The 22,969-nt window shown below is 43.8% G+C and overlaps 3 protein-coding genes across 3 annotated transcripts; 2 read left to right on the top strand and 1 right to left on the bottom strand.

Annotated features, from left to right (window-relative positions):
- The first annotated feature begins 358 nt into the window (after window positions 1–358).
- On the top strand, window positions 359–9,218 carry LOC139424518 (ras-related protein Rab-40C-like). Its single transcript, XM_071176442.1, has 6 exons — window positions 359–1,049; window positions 1,271–1,331; window positions 1,423–1,483; window positions 1,615–1,692; window positions 3,458–3,680; window positions 6,434–9,218. Exons 1-6 carry the CDS (start codon window positions 896–898, stop codon window positions 6,742–6,744), a joined length of 888 nt encoding a protein of 295 aa, XP_071032543.1. The 5' UTR covers window positions 359–895; the 3' UTR covers window positions 6,745–9,218.
- A 3,844-nt stretch (window positions 9,219–13,062) lies between these two features.
- On the top strand, window positions 13,063–15,324 carry LOC139423795 (WAP, Kazal, immunoglobulin, Kunitz and NTR domain-containing protein-like). Its single transcript, XM_071175428.1, has 2 exons — window positions 13,063–13,559; window positions 13,777–15,324. The coding sequence occupies exons 1-2, from the start codon at window positions 13,251–13,253 to the stop codon at window positions 15,322–15,324; spliced, it is 1,857 nt and encodes a 618-aa protein (XP_071031529.1). The 5' UTR covers window positions 13,063–13,250.
- A 439-nt stretch (window positions 15,325–15,763) lies between these two features.
- Window positions 15,764–18,162, bottom strand: LOC139423796 (methyltransferase-like 26). The gene is made up of 6 exons (XM_071175430.1): window positions 17,818–18,162; window positions 17,408–17,570; window positions 17,195–17,254; window positions 16,754–16,821; window positions 16,579–16,657; window positions 15,764–16,345 (listed from the first exon to the last, which is right to left on the bottom strand). Exons 1-6 carry the CDS (start codon window positions 18,009–18,011, stop codon window positions 16,289–16,291), a joined length of 621 nt encoding a protein of 206 aa, XP_071031531.1. The 5' UTR covers window positions 18,012–18,162; the 3' UTR covers window positions 15,764–16,288.
- Between the last annotated feature and the right edge of the window lie 4,807 nt (window positions 18,163–22,969).

The raw sequence follows: 22,969 nt of genomic DNA, 5'->3' as shown, positions 1-22,969 counted from the left end.
CTGGCAAATCTGGTGCAGTCCATGAGGAGGAGATGCGCTGCAGTACTTAATGTAGCTGGTGGCCACACCAGATACTGACTGTTACTTTTGATTTTTACCCTCCCTTTGTTCAAGGACACATTATTCCATTAATGTCAGTCACATGTATGTGGAATTTGTTCGGTTTATGTCTCAGTTGTTGAATATTGTTATGTTCATACAAATATTTATTAAGTTTGCTGAAAATAAACGCAGTTGACAGTGAGAGGACGCTTTATTTTTGCTGGAGTTGAACTCAGGTGGCGGTAATGCAACATATATTGGATGCCAACCGCTATTAAACTTCATCAAAGAAGAAGAGGCACCGGCAAACCGGATGTTGATGCTGGCAAAAGCAAAATCTTGGGTGATGTTATTTGCATTGCTTAGCTACTGACGCGCACACGAAGGCAACTAATTGTTATTTATGGACTCCTAAATAAAGTACAATTTTCGTTTTGAATTAACATTTCAAAAACAATGTTTTACCTTGTAGAGGACATTTGGTTTTGGAGGCAGAATGGCCCAGATTAATTAATGTTTTCGTAACCATGTTTAGGTAGCTAACGTTAGCACGGAGTATTTTTATTTCACATAAGTTACTAACGTTAGATAGCTAACTAACGTTAGCTAGGTAATGGATTTTCAAAGAAAACATGATGGAATTGGAGATAATTCGTTCTCAACGCTCATTGTATATTTTGTAGCTAGTTGTGTGCGACACTGCTAGCTAGTAACCTTCATTTCTCTGTGGCTAACAGTATCTTTAGCTAGTAAACAACGTCGTTCGCACCTAAGTGTTCGACAAGGCATTCCACACACAACTTATCCCACCCGCAGTCGAGAATCTCCAAAACTCGGTCTTAACTTGATACCAATGCGTGGGATGATGGCTACACAGGGCAGCCCTGTCAAGAGTTACGACTACCTCCTGAAATTCTTGCTGGTTGGAGACAGTGATGTGGGGAAAGGAGAGATCCTAGACAGTCTGCAGGACGGATCAGCAGAGTCTCCCTATCCCTACAGCAGTGGTGAGTGTATGTAACTAGTTAGAATACATCAAGTGTATACATTATATGAAGTATAAACATACTAGTCAGTGTTTATTTTTACTCTGGAATCAAACTGTCCATTTGCCATTGTACTCTCCATCCTAAGCTATCAATCTTGTTGATGAAAAATCAATCCCATGTAGTTTGAGGTTAAGGTTGGACTGGCTGTCTGTCTGCTATAATCATGTTTGTTTTCTCAGGGATTGACTACAAGACTACCACAATCCTGTTGGATGGGAGAAGAGTCAAGTTAGAGTTGTGGTACATGTAGAAAATACTTGTCTAATACTTGTAGAAAACTCATTGACAGAAAGCTAAATGGAATCTAACAGGGTCATTCTTTGTTCAACAGGGATACGTCTGGACAGGGACGATTCTGCACAATCTTCCGGTCATATTCACGTGGGGCACAGGTGGGTTAGACCCCTTAATTCCAAATGCTTCAGGTTCTAGGCTATATCATCTGTGTATGCAGGGACAAGTGGGCTGTTTACTGATTAAAGATGTATTGCTTGTTCATGTCCCCCACTCCCCCAACCCACAGGGAATCCTGCTAGTTTATGATATCACAAATGGCTGGTCGTTTGATGGCATTGACCGCTGGATCCGGGAGATCGATGAGGTAAGCTAGTTTGCTGACTCATCATTTAACACTGCATGTCTGACGATGTGACTCAAGTCTTCATTCTAAACAGCATATCTGCCTCATCATGCTGCAGTAACAGCTCAAATGAAATCCACCATACCGGTTTGTAGATGGTAGAATCAGCCATGTAGAGCTATTGCCAGGCAGGCAGGCTGTAGTCTGAGGATCTGCTGTTGTTATCAAGAGACTCCCCTCTGGCAAACGGTTTAGGTCAGTCACGACCAAAACCTCCCACAACCTGAATAGCTTTTCCCTCTGTGCTGTGGCCTTCACCAACTGGCCACTGGTACACATTTTATCTTCCCGCTCATAGACTTTACACTCTGCACTATTGTGGCAGCAGGTAGCCTAGTGGTTAGAGCGTTAGGCCAGTAACTGAAAGGTTGCCAGATCGAACCCCCGAGCTGACAAGGTAAAAATCTGTCGTTCTGCCCCTGAACAAGGCAGTTAAACCCACTGTTCCTAGGCCGTCATTGTAAATAATAATTTGTTCTTAACTGACTTGCCTAGTTAAATAAAGGATAAATACAAACAAACAAAATCTGCAAGGTTGCAAACTCATCACTTTTTGGAGATATTTGCCATTTTCACTTCAAAATAGGTTGTCCACGTGAATCGTGTATATCCGGAGAGGCCGAAAATATCTTCTCCCTGTGTGATCAGTAAATTATGATGCGTTTCTCATTTAGAAATGAATGACTGAGCACAGAATGCTTCCCTACAAATAAAATATTAAACAGAGTTAAGAGTGTGACGTCATATCAGAATGAGTACTTCACCATATGTCACGTGCGACAGCTGTGAGCAGCAAGCCACATCCCCTAACCAGCCATTAGCTCCTCTCCATCTTCTTCATCAGTTTATAAATGTTATTAAGCCGTGATGGCGAGCTGGGGTGTGCAGACAGTGATGAAGTTTGTTGTTACATTTGTTTAGTTATTGGAGCGGCATGGTTTAATTTCTCCAGTAAGAACAAGCAGGGCCAGTCTGACTAGGCTTCTCTGTCACGCAGCCTCTTGAGTGCCACTGCCAGAGAGGAAAAACAGAGCGAAGGGACAGTCATGCTTGCGCCTTTACAACACTGAAAGCCACTCAAAAGTTGTGCCCCATGTTACCGGAGCTACCTTCTCCCCTCTCTCCTGTGAATTGGTGCACATTTTTATATCATATTTTCAACCATTGTAGCCGGCCGTTTTAAACTACTTGCGGCCGCAAGTTTTTGGTTTGATAACAAACAACCTTGTTTAGCCATGCTACCTGGCTGGCTAGCTACCATCATGGTACCTTGTCTGTGCACACATTTGGATGGCACCGGAAAAAGGATAGATGCTTCAAAGGTAGCATGCATATGCCTGATAAATGTATTCTAAGCTAAATCAGAATCTAAAATCTATTTTTTTCTTCTTCTGGTTTTTCTGTTTCTTAAATTCTGTTTTGTGTGTGTGTGTGTGTGTGTGTGTGTGTGTGTTTGAAGAGTAGTCTAAAGATGGTTTCATATAGGCCTAGTAGCAGCACCATTTCACCAAGAGAAATTCCTGGACATGCAAATGTATTTACAGAATAAAGGTGATTTATGCTCTTCCTGTTTCCTTTCCTGCTTTGAGAAGGCCGGTGTGTTTCCTGATCGAACAGGGTTTGTGTGTGATTTGATTCAAGGAATCGTAAACAAGATGGGAGTTGTTAACAAAACAACCCCTTCTCTCAATATCATCCCCCTATTGCTTTCTCTCCTTTCCCCCAGCATGCCCCGGGGGTGCCCCGCATCCTAGTAGGCAACCGGCTCCACCTGGCCTATAAGAGGCAGGTGCCCACGGAGCAGGCCCGCGCCTACGCCGAGAAGAACGGCATGACCTTCTTTGAGGTCAGCCCTCTGTGCAACTTCAACGTCATCGAGTCGTTCACGGAGCTGTCGCGCATCGTGCTGATGAGGCACGGCATGGAGAAGTTCTGGAGACCAAACCGAGGTGAGGAGTACAGGGAAGACTAAAGTTACAGCCATTGTAGGGTCTTGGGTTGGTAAGTCTTAGGGTGTATTAAAAAAATGGGAAAGGTCAAAGGTTATTGTTGGTGTGAGGAAACTTGGGCTTATTTGTTATTTTATGTTGCTACCCTTCAATTCTTTGATTTCATTGATATATGGAATATATCTAAACTCAGCAAAAAAAGAAACGTCCCTGTCTTTCAAAGATAATTTGTAAAAATCCAAATAACTTCACAGATATTCATTGTAAAGGGTTTAAACACTATTTCCCATGCTTGTTCATAAACAATTAATGAACATGCACCTGTGGAACGGTCGTTAAGACACTAACAGCTTACAGACGGTAGGCAATTAAGGTCACAGTTATGAAAACGTAGGACACTAAAGAGGCCTTTCTACTGACTCTGAAAAACACCAAAAGTAAGATGCCCAGAGTCCCTGCTCATCTGCGTGAACGTGCCTTAGGCATGCTGCAAATGTAGGCATGAGGACTACAGATGTGGCCAGGGCAATAAATTGCAATGTCCGTACTGTGAGACTCCTAAGACAGCGCTACAGGGAGACAGGATGGACAGCTGATCGTCCTCGCAGTGGCAGACCACATGTAACAACACCTGAACGGGATCGGTACATCTGTACATCACACCTGCGGGACAGGTACAGGATGGCAACAACTGCCCGAGGTACACCAGGAACACACAATCCCTCCATCAGGGCTCAGACTGTCCGTAGTAGCGTGAGAGAGGTAGGACTGAGGGCTTGAAGGCCTGTTGTAAGGCAGTTCCTCACCAGACATCACCGGCAACAACGTCGCTTATGGACACAAACCCATCGTCACTGGCAGGACTGGCAAAAAGTGCTCTTCACTGATGAATCGCGGTTTTGTCTCACCAGGGGTGATGGTCAGATTCGCTTTTAGTCGAAGGAATGAGCGTTACACCGAAACCTGTACTCTGGAGTGGGATCGATTTGGAGATGGAGGGTCCGTCATGGACTGGGGCGGTGTGTCACAGCATCATCGGACTGAGCTTGTTGTCATTGCAGGCAATCTCAACGCTGTGCGTTACAGGGAAGACATCCTCCTCCCTCATGTCGTACCCTTCCTGCAGGCTCATCCTGAAATTACCCTCCAGCATGACAATGTCACCAGCCATACTGCTTGTTCTGTGCGTGAATCCTTGCAAGACAGGAATGTCAGTGTTCTGCCATTGCCAGCGAAAAGCCCGGATCTCAATCCCATTGAGCACGTCTGTGACCTGTTGGATCAGAGGGTGAGGGCTAGGGCCATTCCCCCCAGAAATGTCAGGGAACTTGCAGGTGCCTTGGTGGAAGAGTTGGGTAACATCTCATAGCAAGAACGGACAAATCTGGTGCAGTCCATGAGGAGGAGATCAAATCAAATCAAATCAAATTTATATAGCCCTTCGTACATCAGCTGATATCTCAAAGTGCTGTACAGAAACCCAGCCTAAAACCCCAAACAGCAAGCAATGCAGGTGTAGAAGCACGGTGGCTAGGAAAAACTCCCTAGAAAGGCCAAAACCTAGGAAGAAACCTAGAGAGGAACCAGGCTATGTGGGGTGGCCAGTCCTCTTCTGGCTGTGCCGGGTGGAGATTATAACAAAACATGGTCAAGATGTTCAAATGTTCATAAATGACCAGCATGGTCGAATTATAATAAGGCAGAATAGTTGAAACTGGAGCAGCAGCACAGTCAGGTGGACTGGGGACAGCAAGGAGTCATCATGTCAGGTATTCCTGGGGCATGGTCCTATGGCTCAGGTCAGTTGAAACTGGAGCAGCAGCACAGCCAGGTGGACTGGGGACAGCAAGGAGTCATCATGTCAGGTAGTCCTGGGGCATGGTCCTAGGGCTCAGGTCCTCCGAGAGAGAGAAAGAGAGAAGGAGAGAATTAGAGAACGCACACTTAGATTCACACAGGACACCGAATAGGACAGGAGAAGTACTCCAGATATAACAAACTGACCCTAGCCCCCCGACACATAAACTACTGCAGCATAAATACTGGAGGCTGAGACAGGAGGGGTCAGGAGACACTGTGGCCCCATCCGAGGACACCCCCGGACAGGGCCAAACAGGAAGGATATAACCCCACCCACTTTGCCAAAGCACAGCCCCCACAACACTAGAGGGATATCTTCAACCACCAACTTACCATCCTGAGACAAGGCTGAGTATAGCCCACAAAGACCTCCGCCACGGCACAACCCAAGGGGGGGGGGGCGCCAACCCAGACAGGATGACCACATCACTGCACTGCAGTACTTAATGCAGCTGGTGGCCACACCAGATACTGACTGTTACTTTTGATTTTGACCCCCCCTTTGTTCAGGGACACATTATTCCATTTCTGTTAGTCACATATCTGTGGAACTTGTTCAGTTTGCGTGTCAGCTGTTGAATCTTGTTATGTTCATACAAATATTTACACATGTTAACTTTGCTGAAAATAAACGCAGTTGACAGTGAGAGGACGTTTCTTTTTTTGCTGAGTTTATTTGGAATAATGAAAGGGGGTTGTCTCTTGCTTGCTGGGTTCTCATTTGATGGGTCAAAGCGCACTGGGCTCTCCTCGTCATTGACGCAACAGCAGCTGTCCCACCTGCAAAATAAACCAGCAACACAACTAGATTGTTGTCATGTCCTATGCTATACAGTTATAGAATGTAATACAACTTGACTATGTCCTTCCCTGTCCATCCCCCTCCCCACCAGTGTTCAGCCTCCAGGACCTGTGTTGCCGCTCCATCGTCTCATGCACCCCCGTCCACCTCATTGACAAGCTGCCTCTCCCCGTGGCCATCAAGTCCCACCTCAAGTCCTTCTCCATGGCCAACGGAATGAATGCTGTCATGATGCATGGACGCTCCTACTCCGTGGCCACCAATGCGGCGGGCGGCAGCGGCGGCCTGAGCGGCAACAACAGCAGCAGCAAGGGAAACAGTCTCAAACGCTCCAAGTCCTTTAAACCGCCTCCGAGCCCCCCCAAGACTAGTAGCAGCAAAAGTAACTGTAACATCACCTAGTGAGGGGCAAAGGAGGAACTTCTGAGGCCTCCCATTGGGCTTAATGCTATCGCTGTATGGGGCGCTCAGGGTTCCCAATTTGGAGATGCATAAATGCACAACAGGAACTGTAAGAGCTGTGAGGGAGTCCAATATGGCTTTCACTCTTTCATAGCCCCCCATCGCCATCTTGTGGGTCGCTGTTAAAACCCACAGCTACCACCCACTGTGACCAGTAGAGCTCGCTAGCTTGTAGTCCTAAAACCCGGAAGTGAGTTACCTCTGGTTCGTTCAGCCTTTCCTATGGGGAAGGAATGGGGTTTGGGGATAACCTCTGACCTTATTTTCAGTGTTTAACACAGGCTTAGGAGATCTTATACAGTACACTTTGTTCTATGAGATAATATCAGTCAGTTAACATGACCTTTATTCATGTGCTTTTTTTATTACATAAATGCTTCAAAATTCACAAAGTGACATTAGCTGATGAAGATTATCTCCTAGAACAAAACAAACAAGATCTCCTAACCCTGTGTTTACCACAGACCTTATTTTCAGTGTTTATCTAAAAACTACAGTCATTTTCCCCATAGGCTTTGTTCATCGAACCGTGGCGGAGTTAGTGCCTACAAAAAGACATGACTATTTCTCCATACAGCCTCTTGGACTTCAAGCTGTGACTTCATCACTCACCTTACTGTCAACACTACAAGAGAGTATGAGGACTCTGAACAGATTCACTGGGTATATTTAAGTCAGGACTTATTGTACATACGTGGTAATAGGTCAGCTTGTTTTCCAGCTGATTTTTTTTGCACTGACCTCTTACGTGATTTGTCTTTAATGTTTTGGGAGTTTGTGTTTGGGATTGTGTTATTATGCCTGTCCGTTGACTTTGTCCCTCTTCAATACTTATAGCCTATGTCTGGGTTGTGTTCATTAGGGCATGCGATGGAAAACGTTTTGCAGGGGAAACCGAAAATTTGAGTTTTTTTTTTTTCTTGAACAAGCTCATGTTGTCCTTTCTTGTTTGTCTTTTTTATTTTTATTTGCTGCTTACTGAACATGACCCTGGTTTGATATGGCTCAGAAACACATTGAGTGATTATTATTTTCAAATCTCACACAGATTTGCCAACAAATGTAAAATATTGAAAAGGCAGCTAATTTTTTACATTTTATTATTAGCTCTCTGCACTCTGGCAAAGTATTTGTGTGTGTCTGTTTTAATGATTTTATTAGGAAGGTTAGTTAAGAACAAAGTCTTATTTTCAATGACAGCCTAGGAACAGTGGGTTAACTGCCTTGTTCAGGGGTCGAACGACAGATTTGACCTTGATTTGACCTTGACAGCTCGGGGATTCGATCTTGCAACCTTTCGGTTACTAGTCCAACGCTCTAACCACGCGGCTACCTGCCGATCATCCATCTGTTGGTCTTCTTCTGTGTGTTGCTCTGTCTGTTGACTTGGGTCCTTGTCCTGTTTGGCACCAGAATGTATAACACCAGTCTGGTCTGTGCTCATATGATTGATTTAAAAGCAAATGGGGTCAAGCTGTTATAGCAAAGAGTCATTGTAGATTACACTGGTTTCATTTCAGAATACCGTAATGGGTGCAATATCAAACTGCTCTCCCTCACTTTGCAGTTTAAAGGTATACTCAGCAATATGACGTAGATGCAGAAAGTAAACCGCATGGGGGGGGACTTCCATAACAACTAAGCGTGAGGCTCTACTTCTATGCTGTTATTGTCCCGTGGCTACCAGGCTGTGAACAGTGTGAAGTGAAGTGTGAGAGTGAAGTCTTGCATCATGATCATCTCTATATCTGCCGTGCTGCTCGTGGCAATGTCATTTAGCTGAGTCTACCTTTTAATGCTGATCAGAGAGCCAATGGTGTGTTGATCCAAGTCTGTTTGCTCATTCATGGCCCTTTGCCCTGAGTGACCCTATGAGTAACCAATAGGTGCCTGGCTTTTTACCGGTATCATGATTTATCTTGAAGTATCAGTAGGATTTTTGGGGGAATGCCGCAAAGGGCTAAAATATCTTTCATCTGAATCACTTTGAGGAGTGGTTATGTTAACTTGTGACTTACTAACTTTGGACTCCAGTAAACTTAAATGTATCCACATAAAGCAAATTCCATACAGGCTTAATAAAAAAAAGTTCATATTCACAATTATATTTATACCCATTTGTTTGTAAATAATATTCTGTTTTTTGTTGTCTTATATTTTTGTAAAGGACAAAATTCTTAGAATGTATTTACAGTGAGACATTCCCTATGCTCACTGCAAGAGAGAGGAAAACCAATGCATGACATTTCTCTCTGTTTCTACGCCCTTTTATTAAATAAAAGGTCAAGGAAAATAATCATTATTCAGGGTATTATAAGCACTACCTGTATGTGGTATAAGCTGCTGAGTTGATTGTAAGGATGATGAACGGTTTTGCAAATAAATGTGGCTGCATAGTTGCCATGGAAATTAAACTGGTGTACCTTTTTATTCAAAATTATTTATTACTGAATAACTGTATTGTATACTTTTGATTAGTTGATTAAGTTGTGTATATTTAGTACTTACCCTACTCTTCCTGGGAACCAAACAGGAAACAAACGCAAAACACAACAAATAATATACACTGCTCCAAAAAATAAAGGGAACACTAAAATAACACATCCTAGATCTGAATGAAATATTTTTATTAAGTACTTTTTTCTTTACATAGTTGAATGTGCTGACAACAAAATCACACAAAAATTATCAATGGAAATCAAATTTATCAACCCATGGAGGTCTGGATTTGGAGTCGCACTCAAAATTAAAGTGGAAAACCACACTACAGGCTGATCCAACTTTGATGTAATGTCCTTAAAACAAGTCAAAATGAGGCTCAGTAGTGTGTGTGGCCTCCACGTGCCTGTATGACCTCCCTACAACGCCTGGGCATGCTCCTGATGAGGTGGCGGATGGTCACCTGAGGGATCTCCTCCCAGACCTGGACTAAAGCATCCGCCAACTCCTGGACAGTCTGTGGTGCAACGTGGCGTTGGTGGATGGAGCGAGACATGATGTCCCAGATGTGCTCAATTGGATTCAGGTCTGGGGAACGGGCGGGCCAGTTCATAGCATCAATGCCTTCCTCTTGCAGGAACTGCTGACACACTCCAGCCACATGAGGTCTAGCATTGTCTTGCATTAGGAGGAACCCAGGGCCAACCACACCAGAATATGGTCTCACAAGGGGTCTGAGGATCTCATCTCGGTACCTAATGGCAGTTAGGCTACCTCTGGCGAGCACATGGAGGGCTGTGCGGCCCCCCAAAGAAAAGCCACTCCACACCATGACTGACCCACCGCCAAACCGGTCATGCTGGAGGATGTTGCAGGCGGCAGAACGTTCTCCACGGCGTCTCCAGACTGTCACGTCTGTCACATGTGCTCAGTGTGAACCTGCTTTCATCTGTGAATAACACAGGGCGCCAGTGGCGAATTTGCCAATCTTGGTGTTCTCTGGCAAATGCCAAACGTCCTGCACGGTGTTGGGCTGTAAGCACAACCCCCACCTGTGGACGTCGGGCCCTCATACCACCCTCATGGAGTCTGTTTCTGACCGTTTGAGCAGACACATGCACATTTGTGGCCTGCTGGAGGTCATTTTGCAGGGCTCTGGCAGTGCTCCTCCTGCTCCTCCTTGCGCAAAGGTGTAAGTAGCGGTCCTGCTGCTAGGTTGTTGCCATCCAGGTTCTCCTCCACGTCTCCTGATGTACTGGCCTGTCTCCTGGTAGCGCCTCCATGCTCTGGACACTACGCTGACAGACACAGCAAACCTTCTTGCCACAGCTCGCATTGATGGCCCATCCTGGATAAGCTGCACTACCTGAGCCACTTGTGTGGGTTGTAGACTCCGTCTCATGCTACCACTAGAGTGAAAGCACCGCCAGCATTCAAAAGTGACCAAAACATCAGCCAGGAAGCATAGGAAATGAGAAGTGGTCTGTGGTCACCACCTGCAGAACTACTCCTTTACTGAGGGTGTCTTGCTAAATGCATATAATTTCCACCTGTTGTCTATTCCATTTGCACAACAGCATGTGAAATTTATTGTCAATCAGTGATGCTTCTTAAGTGGACAGTTTGATTTGTGATTGACTTGGTGTGATTGACTTGGAGTTACATTGTGTTGTTTAAGTGTTCCCTTTATTTTTTTGAGCAGTGTACATAATACCATGTCACCTGTTTCTGCCTCATGCTCCTGCCCTATGAGCCGTTCTGGCTCCTGCCCCATGAGCCGTTCTGGCGCCTGCCCTATGAGCCGTTCTGGCTCGCACCTACATAATACATACATACCTACATAATACTGTGCAAATTACAATACAAAATATATAAAAAAAATATGTCTCTCTTCACAGTCCCCGTTGTGCCATAATGTGATCTTTTATCTGGTTGTATTGCTAGCTTGAGTTTTGTGGTGATATTATTGGCTATTCAAAGCTTTGGCAATGTCAGTGCGCGAGCGGTGGGAATTTTTTGTTTGTCTTTGTCCTCTCCGACCCCTTGGCTGTCGGTATCAAGCTCAAGTGAAGTAAAACGGTGGGGGGTCTGAATTGATTAGTCGCCCCGGGGTTATTGGCTCCGCAGCCCCTAGCTCGCGGCCTCTCCGCAGCGGCTCTGAATGCCGGCGGTCAAAAGTCACGCGAAGGTTGAAGGGTCACGTTTAATGAAAGCGAAGGGAGTTTGCTTCTCATAGCCCTTTGAGCCGTGTGGAGACAAAGATGAGTCACACACCATTGAAAATGTGTCGCTTTACGTCTTGCCACCTGACCGTGGCATCTCTGAGCTTTGTGTGAATGATGGGTGTAAACTGACCGACGTGTCTAGACTTCGACTTGAACACAACCAAACGTAAACAACATGTTTCTATGCATGCACTATCAGTGTCAAGTTGCGCATATTTCTTGCGCGCCTCCTCAAAATGTGATTATTTCTCATTCAAATAGCCTATCTAGTCGTATTAATCCCACATTTAAAAAGTTGTCTATGTTCATGACATATTCAATATTTAATATCAACATTTTACACGTTCTCGATAAACTAGAATTACACCATAGTCTACTCATTGCGTAAAAGTCGATTGCGTAAAAAACGGAATTAGACACTTATGTCAACTTATTTATCAGTGTGCATTTATTTTATTTGTTTTATTTCACCTTTATTTAACCAGGTAGGCCAGTTGAGAACACCTTTATTTAACCAGGTAGGCCAGTTGAGAACACCTTTATTTAACCAGGTAGGCCAGTTGAGAACACCTTTATTTAACCAGATAGGCCAGTTGAGAACACCTTTATTTAACCAGATAGGCCAGTTGAGAACACCTTTATTTAACCAGGTAGGCCAGTTGAGAACACCTTTATTTAACCAGGTAGGCCAGTTGAGAACACCTTTATTTAACCAGGTAGGCCAGTTGAGAACACCTTTATTTAACCAGGTAGGCCAGTTGAGAACACCTTTATTTAACCAGATAGGCCAGTTGAGAACACCTTTATTTAACCAGGTAGGCCAGTTGAGAACACCTTTATTTAACCAGGTAGGCCAGTTGAGAACACCTTTATTTAACCAGGTAGGCCAGTTGAGAACACCTTTATTTAACCAGATAGGCCAGTTGAGAACACCTTTATTTAACCAGGTAGGCCAGTTGAGAACACCTTTATTTAACCAGGTAGGCCAGTTGAGAACACCTTTATTTAACCAGGTAGGCCAGTTGAGAACAGGTTCTCATTTACAACTGCGACCTGGCCAAGATAAAGCCAGTGCATGGGTTCACTAGCAAACAAAAAGTACCTCCTGTTAGGAAACTTCTCAATCAATGCCCATTTATATGAGCATTATGAGCAACACTTCTAGAGTTTTTGTCTGGACGCATGAAACATTGATGGATTTCTCACCGGAATGTTTGGCCCAGTGCATACTGTTGTTGGGACAGCTTGACAACACCGCCCTATCAAGATTCCTTTGATGTCTTTACAATGTTTGTCCAGTTGCTTAGCGCATGGTGCTGCTTCATAAAAGTTTCAGACACTGGACAACCATGGGGGCGGTCAGAGGCGCTGCCCTTCCTACCTCTAGTCACACCAAAACCGATATTGCGACTCTCTCTCTATCTCTTTGTGTAGTGAGTTGACTCCGCACGCATTGGAAGTCAGCGTAGATATAGCCAGATTTTTTTTGTTGTTGTTGCAGTTCTCTGTTTTAGTCTAACGGTTTTGCGATTTTTATCACAGATGTTATTTTTGTCCTCTTATTCGAGGCTACTTGTTGAATCAATGTACAGCGCAGAGGGAGATATTTTTGTTGGACAATGGTTTATTCATCTGAAATTTGAGAACCGTTTCTCTTGCGTGGCGAGCGACAAATTGGCACTTGTACCCAGATTGGTTACGCACAAACTGGATGGCTGCATTTGAACAAAATGGAGGTATTTTCCTGAGGGGCTGCACGGAAGTTATGGAACTTGTTGATGGATGACTTTCATGAAAGTTCCTTTTAAAATGAATATATCTTCCCTCAGCTGTCGAGGGGTTGGGGGTGGAAAGAACGTGGACACAAACCAGCCAAAAGCACTTATATACCCAAAAGGACTCTTATCAGGACGCGTTGGTTGGTCCTCTCTTGTGTTTTTGGTTTGCCTCTGCGTCTTCCCACAACAGACGTGGAGTGCAAGTCTAGCTGGTTCCAAAGTGGAACATCCAGGAGTTTGTCCCAACAAGCTGAATGCTAACCTTTGGGTTGATGCACAAAGCACCTGCGAACGGGAATGTGAAGTTGACGAGGTGAGGCATTTATATGTATTCAATATTTAATTTCACAATCCATTGTCTGTCATTTGTTTATGACGAACTTAAACAGTTGTAAGGAAATGTGTTATACTGTGTGACTACACATCCATTACATTTTCTTTTTCTTTTATTAGGCCTACCACTTGGTGTTTGTTGTTTTTAAATATACTATGTATTTTTACCTCAGTAAATGCCTGTTGTTATTCTCCAGGACTGTGCTGGCTTTGAGAAATGCTGCACCAATGTGTGTGGACTCTTCAGCTGTGTGGCCGCCCGTTTCTCTGATGGCACCCCTGCTCAGCCGGATGGCCAGGGCGGAGGAGAGAAGGGCCCCGGCGGCCAGGGCTCCATCGCCACCTGCCAGGGCTTCATCTGCAGCCAACAGGGGGCCACCTGCGACATCTGGGAGGACCAGCCCATCTGCAAGTGCCAGGACCACTGCGAGAAGGATCCCAGCTTCACCTGTGCCTCCGACGGACTCACCTACTTCAACAAGTGTTACATGGATGCTGAGGCGTGTACACAGGGTGTGACACTAACTGTGGTGACCTGCCGGTTTCATCTATCTGGGCCTCAAACAAGTCCACTCCCCCAGGACACAACAGCCAATCCGACGCTGACGTCCTTCCTGGAAGACCCCATTCCCCCAACGCTCTTCTCCAACCCCAGCCACCAGTCGGTCTACATAGGCGGCACGGTGAGTTTCCACTGCGATGTAATGGGTGTCCCGCGGCCCGTCGTGACCTGGGAGAAGCAGAGCGAGCGCCACGAGAGCCTGGTAATGCGGCCCGACCGGATGTACGGCAACGTGGTCATCACCAACATTGGCCAGCTAGTCGTCTACAACGCCCAGGTGTGGGACACAGGCATCTACACTTGCGTCGCCCAAAATGCAGCTGGTGTCCTCCGTGCCGACTACCCTCTCTCTGTCATCCGTCGGACCGAGGACGACATCTTCTCAGAGGACCCCGAGATGGCGGGAATGCCCATGGGGCCCCCATTTTCGCCCGCCGACTGCCTGGCGGAGCTGGACCGGCGGGAGTGCTCTGCCGAGCGCTACGTTGACTGGTATTACGACGCCGAGCAAGGTACCTGCCTGGCCTTCTCCAACGGGGGCTGCGATGACAGCCGCAACCGCTTCGAAACCTACGAAGAGTGCCAGGCATCCTGCCAGAGGGAGGGGATGGGGATCTGTTCCCTACCTGCGGTCCAGGGCCCCTGCAAGAGCTGGGAGGCTCACTGGGCCTGGAACTCCCTCTTGAAACAATGCCAGGCCTTTGCTTATGGCGGTTGCCAGGGCAACAGCAATCGCTTTCGATCCAAGAAGGAGTGCGAGGCAAACTGTCCGCAGTCCAAACGACGAGTCTGCAAAACATGCCGGGTCAAAGGTAAAATCGTCCCGAGCCTGTGTCGGAGCGATTTTGCCATTGTCGGTCGATTGACGGAACTGATCAAGGACCTCGATTCTGGGATCGCCCGGTTCAGTCTAGAGAAGATCCTCCGCGACGAGAAGATGGGCTTGGCATTCTTTAACACCCGCCACCTGGAGGTGACCCTGGCTAAGATGGACTGGAGCTGCCCCTGCCCCAACATCACCATGGAGGAGGGCCCCCTATTGGTCATGGGGGATGTACAGGACGGCATGGCCGTGATACACCCCGACAGCTACGTCAGACCCATCTCCGATAAGAGGCTGAAGAGGATTCATGAAGTCTTGGAGAAGAGGACCTGTGAGATGCTGCAGAGGTTCCGGGACTAGGGGCTCTATTCGATTCGTATCTCGGAAGTTCAGCGTTGCAGTGCGATTTAAAGGCAATTCTCCCGCATTAGAGGAGACTGCATTCACGGTAAACACTGCAAATGTCGGCTCAATAAGAAATGACCTTCACATTTCTATCACGCAATCTAATGCTTCAGCGAGACAGATTGAATAGAGCCCTAGAACTGATCACCCCAACTTGGGCTGTTATAGCAAGACTAATATACAATGGCATAGCCCTACAATGACATTTTCTGAAATGGAACGCACCCTACAGGTTGTGAGTAACTCTTGGGTGGAGTTTGTGCCATGATGTCCTGTATCAAATTACAGTGCATTTCTTTCTGACACTGTTTTCATTGTCCAGAAAAATCAAGCACTGACTTTTCAAACAATGCCAATGTTGTACATAACACAATCAAATCGAGATGTGTAAATACCATTATTCAAATAGGTTTATTCAAATGTAATGTTTCATGTGTAAGATAACTTGTATTCAGTGTAACGTGCCGTACTGTTTTCTAGTGATAATTCTATGCTGAAGTGGTGTAATGTTTCTCCTTTTTTTGAAATCCCATAACTTCAATGCATACTTCTTAAAGGTAAATTAATACTCCAAGTTGATTGAAAAAAATGTAATACTTTTTTCCTACACTTTTCTGATGTGGGTGTCATGCAAAAGCACCTTCCTACAACAATCCTATTCATTTTAATCAATAAAAGCGAGTGCCATACATTTTGAAGTTACCAAACAGATCACCTATGAGGAAATTACTTGTGTAGATCGGAGCTGGAAGGTGAGGAAATGATTGGATTTGGCATTGATTCAAATAAGGTATCAGTTCAGGTTCATTTTCAACCAAGTGTTAAATATCCATTACTGGTCATGTTATACCCTGTACAGACAGGAGCGCGATGGTGCATTTGTGATGTTGGAATGGAACCCCAGAGAGGGCAGTGGACTTCACACCAGACTCTCCTTCCGGAACAGAAGGCACTTGTTGTTAGCTGGCATGTCAACCTAACGTTACAATGACAAGAGAAAGTGGTTATAAGCTGACATCACAAAGTATTTCACACATTTTGAAGTAAGAAATGGGTCATGGATGTTTCAATGTGGCATCTTTTGCTATTTGAATACATTTGGTCTGACAGTTAATTTAACATGTTTGTGTTACTTACGCAGATCATTGGGTTTCATTCACATCGTTATGAAAATCCTAAATGACTGATATTTGGAGTATCGCTTCTTACCATTTTCTCCAGGAACAAGCCACTCCTCTCTGCCACAGACCTGAGCAGGGTGACGTCCCTTAGGCCCCACTCTGGATTTCTATAAGACATCAACAGTTTGAGTTATTTGCTTCGATAATGTGTGGTCAAATAGCAGATATATTCAGATTCCGGCATTATTGTAGTTCTCACTTACCTCGACCTTAGACTGAGGTCAAAGTCGATGTTGCTTTGTGGAGTGATCTGTCCATTTAGCGCATAGGGCTAGAGAGACAATATTAGAAGACGTAAGACAAGTTCATGAGGGCAATTTTTCACAGTGAGTTCGAAATTGGACTCCCTAAAAACACACCACTTCGATACAAGTGGCTTTTAGTAGCAGTTTAGGAGAGCATGTTCCCTAATCTTAACCTAATTCTTCTCACTTGCTACGTACATGTTTGAAACCTGCTGCGTAGGTTCTGCTAACCTGCAACGAAAAGGTATATCAAAGTTGCATATTTTTAGGGAGTCCCAGTTCTAAATATGGGAAATACACAAATATCGCTTCCAACATCCTTTCTTCTACATGCTTATTTACTGCCAACATCAGGTTGAGGATATAGTCAACACTGCTTGTAACACCATTATAATATACCCCGTATGTCAGCAGTACTCCTTGTGGTTTCAGGATGGTTCCCGCTCCTTTGAACAAACCCTGTGGGTAAAAACATAACATCACACGATAATGAGTAGTGTAATAATGACTAGTTTGCAATAAAAGTATCATGTATCATCGGTTAGTGGACCATTAACTGTGTATTTATAAGAGCATCTGTATAGACAATATGTAGGCCAAGACAGTATTCACCTCAGTGCAGGCCATTGGGGAGATATGGATCATGTTGATGTTGAGTACCAGGTCCAAGGACTCGGGCTGGATCCCACCCCAGTTTTCACAGGGTAGAGAGGCGTCAAGGTGGATGGCAGGCTTCACGTTCGGCAGGTTGTGATGCGCTCTGTATGCGTCTATACTGGTGGCGGGGACAAAATAGATAATTCTCATTGTAAGCATCAACAACAAATAATAGCTGCTGATATAGGCCTAAAGAAAGAGTTAGGCCTACTATTATTATCAACATGAATTCCTAGTAACCTATTTTGAATAACAGTCAGCTTTGGATTTTGGGAAAAACAACTCAGATCTGGAGCTGAACCGTTATGCCTAACGTTACCACATTATGTATTAATTTGCAAGCTAAAAAACCTCTTTAAACTCACCTGGCTAAAGATTGTCGGTCAAATTCTGACGGCTGCCAGGTAATATTTCGTAATCCCTGTGCGAAGTGGGTGACATGTTGCCCCGTACCAGACGATATCTCCAGTGCATTCAACGGTTTCGCCGTATCCACACTCTCACGGAGCACCGCAAGGATGGGTTCCTTATTTCTCTCGGCGGCAGGTGCATTGAGCATTTGGGCAACTCCTGGATACACTCTCCGCGCTAAAAGATGCAATTGTTTCCACCACTCCAGTTGAACTAGTTGGCTGTGCAAGTTAGTCACAACAGAGCTCTGAACAATATCGCCTCAGGACTATATCAATAGTAATCGACTTCCGCGATGTGTCGCGTAATTAACACGTCACCCGGCCTAGTGTAATAACTGCAACGTTATAAAAAGCTGCACAATGTGCATTTTTCCTGAGATTGCAGTACCTTAGGATGGAGTAGCAGGGTGATTCTTCAACTACAGGGCACTTCTATGTCCTCTTGGTACATTTTGTGAATTTTATTTTAAAAAATATACATATATATATATTGTTGTTCTTTAAGTATTATATTAAATTCACACTACAATCACTCCAGATTTTTTTAACACCTCTCTGTCAAGTATTTTAGCAATTTTTTGCAATTTATACCTCAATTTCACTGTTTTGCCCTTGTCCCTGACGCAGATTTTTGTGCTTCTACTATGTTTTGCTATTAGAAATCATTAATAATTACACATTATAAGGTTATCTACTCGAGAAAGAGTCAATTAAATGAAATATATATCAATATTTATTGTGAGTATGCCTTTATACTGTTTTTTTTTTACACAAAAATGTCCACCACTGGGGGCAAATTCCTCATTTAATAATGTTTTTTCAAGATAATGTTAATTTAGTTACCATGGAAACGTATTGGGCCACTGAAGCGCATGACTGCAGCAGACAATTGTTCCTGATGTGATGTCCAGAAGTTGAAGAAAAATCTAGGTAAATATTGCTTGTGTAGAGAATGTTATTTATTGTCAGCCATTTCCAAACAAGCTATAATTGATTTAATTCGTGGTAGAATGTAGATGTTTTTTGTATATTTGATGTATTTAGTGTTAGCTATATGTTAGCTGTAATACTAGCCAAAGCATGCTGAGCAGCCTGTCATTTTTCTCCAATAACTGTAGAAGCTCATTTCCATCACAGTCATTTCGATCACAAACTTAACTGTGGTGGAAATGACTAAAGTCCATTATGTTATTAATTGTATTTTTATTTTATTTTTTACTTTAGGCTTATATAATAATGTTATAAATGACTTTATTCTAGACAAGCCTCCAAGGTGTGCACAAGTTGAGAACTTAAGTAGTTAGCCATTAAAATAATAGATATATTAATTGTTTTTAGAAGATGCCACATAAAACAGCACAGAGGACACAGACATAGAAACAAAATAAAAAATGATCCTATATGATACCAGTAACATCTGCAAAAAGACAGGGAGAGATACTGGAAGAAAAAAGAGAAGGGAGAAGTGAAATCTCTCTCTGAGCTTACAAAGTGACAACAAAGAAGTAAGAGATGGCAATGAAAATGCAACCAATGGAATAGAAGACAGACTTTAAAGAGAACAGTTGCAATGGGAGACCAACCTATCAGCCAACACACCACCTCAGTCACCAGATGACTTGCAGCCAGAACATGAGGCCAACATACCTGCTCTTGCCTTATCTGCCCCTGATGCATGCCCTGATACCCCTTCCTCATTGTCCTCAACAGGAATGAGAAGTCGAATAATTGCTGCAAGGAAAAAGGTTGGAAAAGGTTGCTCAAAAACATACAAAGATCTTTGCATGGCAAATGTCAAACTTGATAAAGCTTCAAGGAAAGCTGAGAAATACCAAAAAAGGTATGATCAACTGATGAAGAAAATGGAGAGACAAGATTCCCCAAAGACAAAGACAAAACAGCTAATGGCGGGAACTCCGAAGAACTTGAGAAGGATTTTATTGTTTCAAAATGCCATCATTGCAGAGTTAAAGCCAAAGTATTAAAAAAACGTGCATTGCCAAGGACAAACAAGTGGCTTCAAAAATGCTCAGAGGCAACATCCTGAGAAAGTATGGCCTGGCCAAAGCCTCAAACAGACAATTTTGATTTTCAGCAAAAGCAATGAAGGCAAATGAAAACAGATCAACAAGTCTTCAATACTCCAGGAAAAAGTAGTGGAACAGAATTAGCACAGCCACAGAAGAGAAAACCACTCGATTCTATCAACGGGATGACAACAGCAGAGCAACAACAGGGGGAAAAGGACACACTAACGAGGAACAAGAAAAAAAAGCAGATGCGCTTCTTTTCAGACATTTAAGAGGGAATATTCAGAGATTAAAATGTCCTACTATGAATTCTGCAAAATATGTCCTCTTTTGGGTTGTCAAGCCAACAGTCCAAGATGGGGACACATGCCTCTGCAAAACCCCACGCCAACCTCCAGTTCATGTCAGACAAACTACAGCATCACAAAGGGATCAGCTGCAGCAACATTGAGAAAGTTATTGAGTCTTTGTGCTGTGAGAACCTGAAGAAAGAGTGCGTGTACACAGAGTGCTCCCTTTGTCAAGCCAAAGAGCATAAAACATCTGACTTTGATGTTGTTGAGCAGACAATGGTGGCTTGGTTGGGAAAACAAAGCTGAAGAGAGAGAAGAAGAAGAACAACAATTAGGGAAACATGGAGAAGTTCACAGTGCATTTGACAGTAAAAGAAAGGGAGTGTGGCACTGCAGATTCTACTGGAGGACTTCTTCAAAGGATTGAAAGAGAAGTTGGGGAAACAGGTGTACAACATTCGACACCAATACTCCAAACTGAGAGAATTAAAAGAGAATCTGCGGAAAGAGGAGATCATCGTGCAGATTGACTTGGCAGAGAACTACCTGTGTAAATACACCAGTGAAATCCAGGCAGTTCACTTTGATGATTCTCACAATCAGGTGACCCTCCACACCTGTGTTGGATATACTACAAATGATACAGTTCCCCTTTGCTCACTATTTTATCAGGTGTTGAATTCGAGGGGATGCCCATTTTAGGAATCCCTGTAGGAATTCCTACCCTATTTCATGAATAATCATTTGATATTTCATGTGTAGGCGTCTATGGCAAAGTAAGTCTACCATCTCATTTAAATTACTGCACCGTTGGCGCTAGGAGCACAAGCATTTCGCTACACCCACAGTAACATCTGCTAAATATGTGTATGTGAACAATAAAATTGGATTTGATTTAAATGTGGGTTATGAAATAGTGAGATGGTGATTATTGTACTTGCCTTTGAGTCATGGTATTGAAATTAAGACTTGAAAACTTCAAAAGCACCTATAAGTAGAAGAACAGTTATTGCATTAAGACAATAGGAAATCATTCTGATGTTTGCTTCTCTTTTAAACAATGTTGGTACTACGTTGGTAATGGTTAGTTCTACGTTGGTAATGGTTGGTATTACGTTGGTATTGACATTCACAACTCCCTGTTTCTATTGCAGAACTCAATACAGGACTATATACATGTAACCACAAACTGCTTGTCATCAGCACTGAGTGATTTCCACAGTCTTCATGTCCTCCATTTTGGCTCTGTACATTGTCCATGTGTCCCGGTGCCGTGCCGTTAGTGGACCCCTGCCTCAGGGGCGGGAAACTGAACGCTCCAGTTCTGGGTTCAGACAGAGGAAAGTCTGGTTCTTATCGTTATTATTGCTGTTGTTACTAGTAGTGGTGGTGACTACCGACTCGCTAAAGATAGTGTCTGAGAAGACAGAGTCTAGGTTGAACGGGGTGCCAACGAAGAGGGATTCCTGGCAGGTGGATTTGGGCCGATCGGTGGCTACCTCTGGGTCTCTGGGGGGTTTGCTTGGTGGTGGTGGTTGATTATCAGTGTCTGGTTCTTCTGGATTGTTCTGCTTGTTCTGCTGGCTTATTGCGATGATCTCCTTTGAGACATGACTGAGTCATGGTATTGAAATTGAAACCTGAAACCTGAAATGTTGTGCTGGCTACATCATGTAGATGCTCTGTTACATCATCAGCAGTGAGTGGACAACTCGGGGGAAACGACTGGCTCCACACTGCAGCCTCTCTGATGTTCATATATATCACAGTACAATGTTACCTGAACAAAAACTCTACTACATATGTGTGTGGAGCCTCAGTCATATACCATTGAATTGGCAGAAAGGATTGAGCCTTCGTCAAAAATAATAGTATTTTCTGATTGTTCTTGGTGAATGTCAGTTTTGTTTGATAAATAACAGACAATAGGACTCAAGCGTATATCAAATTGTCCTTCTGTTTGTCTAACCATCATATAATGCCTATAGCCAGAACCGTGTATTGTAATAGAAGACTGCCTGTACAGTTCTTTAAATTCTCTATTCGTAGCATCTTTTTCTGAGAGCTCTATTTCACTCAATAGTCGAATATGGTGAAAAAAAATTATTGTTTTCTGAATGCTTTGTACACATGTGCAAGTGTGTGTACAAGGCACTGAACTGGAGAGATAGGGCAAAATGACTATAGGCGCGGGTACGCCTACACTGCCCAGGTGAGGAAAAGTGCAGGGCTGAGGACACTCATTTCTGTGACAGTGCGCACGTCCTGCGCTTTTACGCACGGTCTCTTTGCAGTAATGCATAAACGTTGTTATGGTGTTATGACACTAGATTACTCTATATTTTATAATCAATTAAAAATAAGAAATTAAACTTGTTTACATTTTGTTTATGGCTATAGCTTGTGGTAAAGCGAATTAGAATTCCATTCTGATTCGAAACAATGTGCAATGACGTGTTCCATCTCTATGCGACCGAGAGGGTCACAATGCCGACGCTTCACATGGAACTCCAGAACCCAAGAGATATGTCCAGAACTCTCAATAAATCGTCAGTTCTTGATCGACAAACAACGAGAGAGACAGCATTATTATGGCAAGCTTTTCATTCATCTTCCCTGAAGATAGACGTTGTTCCATTAAGGACAACGAAGTCAATTCAGGTATGAACAATAACGTACATTTCCGTCTGTAAATACAAATATTAATTGAAGGTGTAATTCCTACTGGAAAGGAAATAAAAACAACATGGAAGATACGGCTTTAGGGGTTTGTTGTTAGTT

This window comes from Oncorhynchus clarkii, chromosome 13 (assembly GCF_045791955.1).
Source record: "Oncorhynchus clarkii lewisi isolate Uvic-CL-2024 chromosome 13, UVic_Ocla_1.0, whole genome shotgun sequence".
Taxonomy (NCBI): Eukaryota; Metazoa; Chordata; class Actinopteri; order Salmoniformes; family Salmonidae; genus Oncorhynchus; species Oncorhynchus clarkii.
This window is presented reverse-complemented; position numbering and strand designations above follow the sequence as displayed.

Bases quoted from the DNA above. Each gene is read 5' to 3' on its own strand.
- LOC139423796 (XM_071175430.1), bottom strand. From the start codon at position 18,011: ATGCTCAATGCACCTGCCGCCGAGAGAAATAAGGAACCCATCCTTGCG. The intron at 16,822-17,194 runs GTATATTATAAT...TTGTCTCTCTAG, and splicing joins GAGTACTGCTGACATACGGG to CCCTATGCGCTAAATGGACA. The intron at 16,346-16,578 runs GTAAGAAGCGAT...TTGTAACGTTAG, and splicing joins GCTTGTTCCTGGAGAAAATG to GTTGACATGCCAGCTAACAA.
- LOC139423795 (XM_071175428.1), top strand. From the start codon at position 13,251: ATGACTTTCATGAAAGTTCCTTTTAAAATGAATATATCTTCCCTCAGC. The intron at 13,560-13,776 runs GTGAGGCATTTA...GTTATTCTCCAG, and splicing joins GGGAATGTGAAGTTGACGAG to GACTGTGCTGGCTTTGAGAA.
- LOC139424518 (XM_071176442.1), top strand. From the start codon at position 896: ATGCGTGGGATGATGGCTACACAGGGCAGCCCTGTCAAGAGTTACGAC. The intron at 1,332-1,422 runs GTACATGTAGAA...TTTGTTCAACAG, and splicing joins AGAGTCAAGTTAGAGTTGTG to GGATACGTCTGGACAGGGAC. The intron at 1,484-1,614 runs GTGGGTTAGACC...CCCAACCCACAG, and splicing joins CATATTCACGTGGGGCACAG to GGAATCCTGCTAGTTTATGA.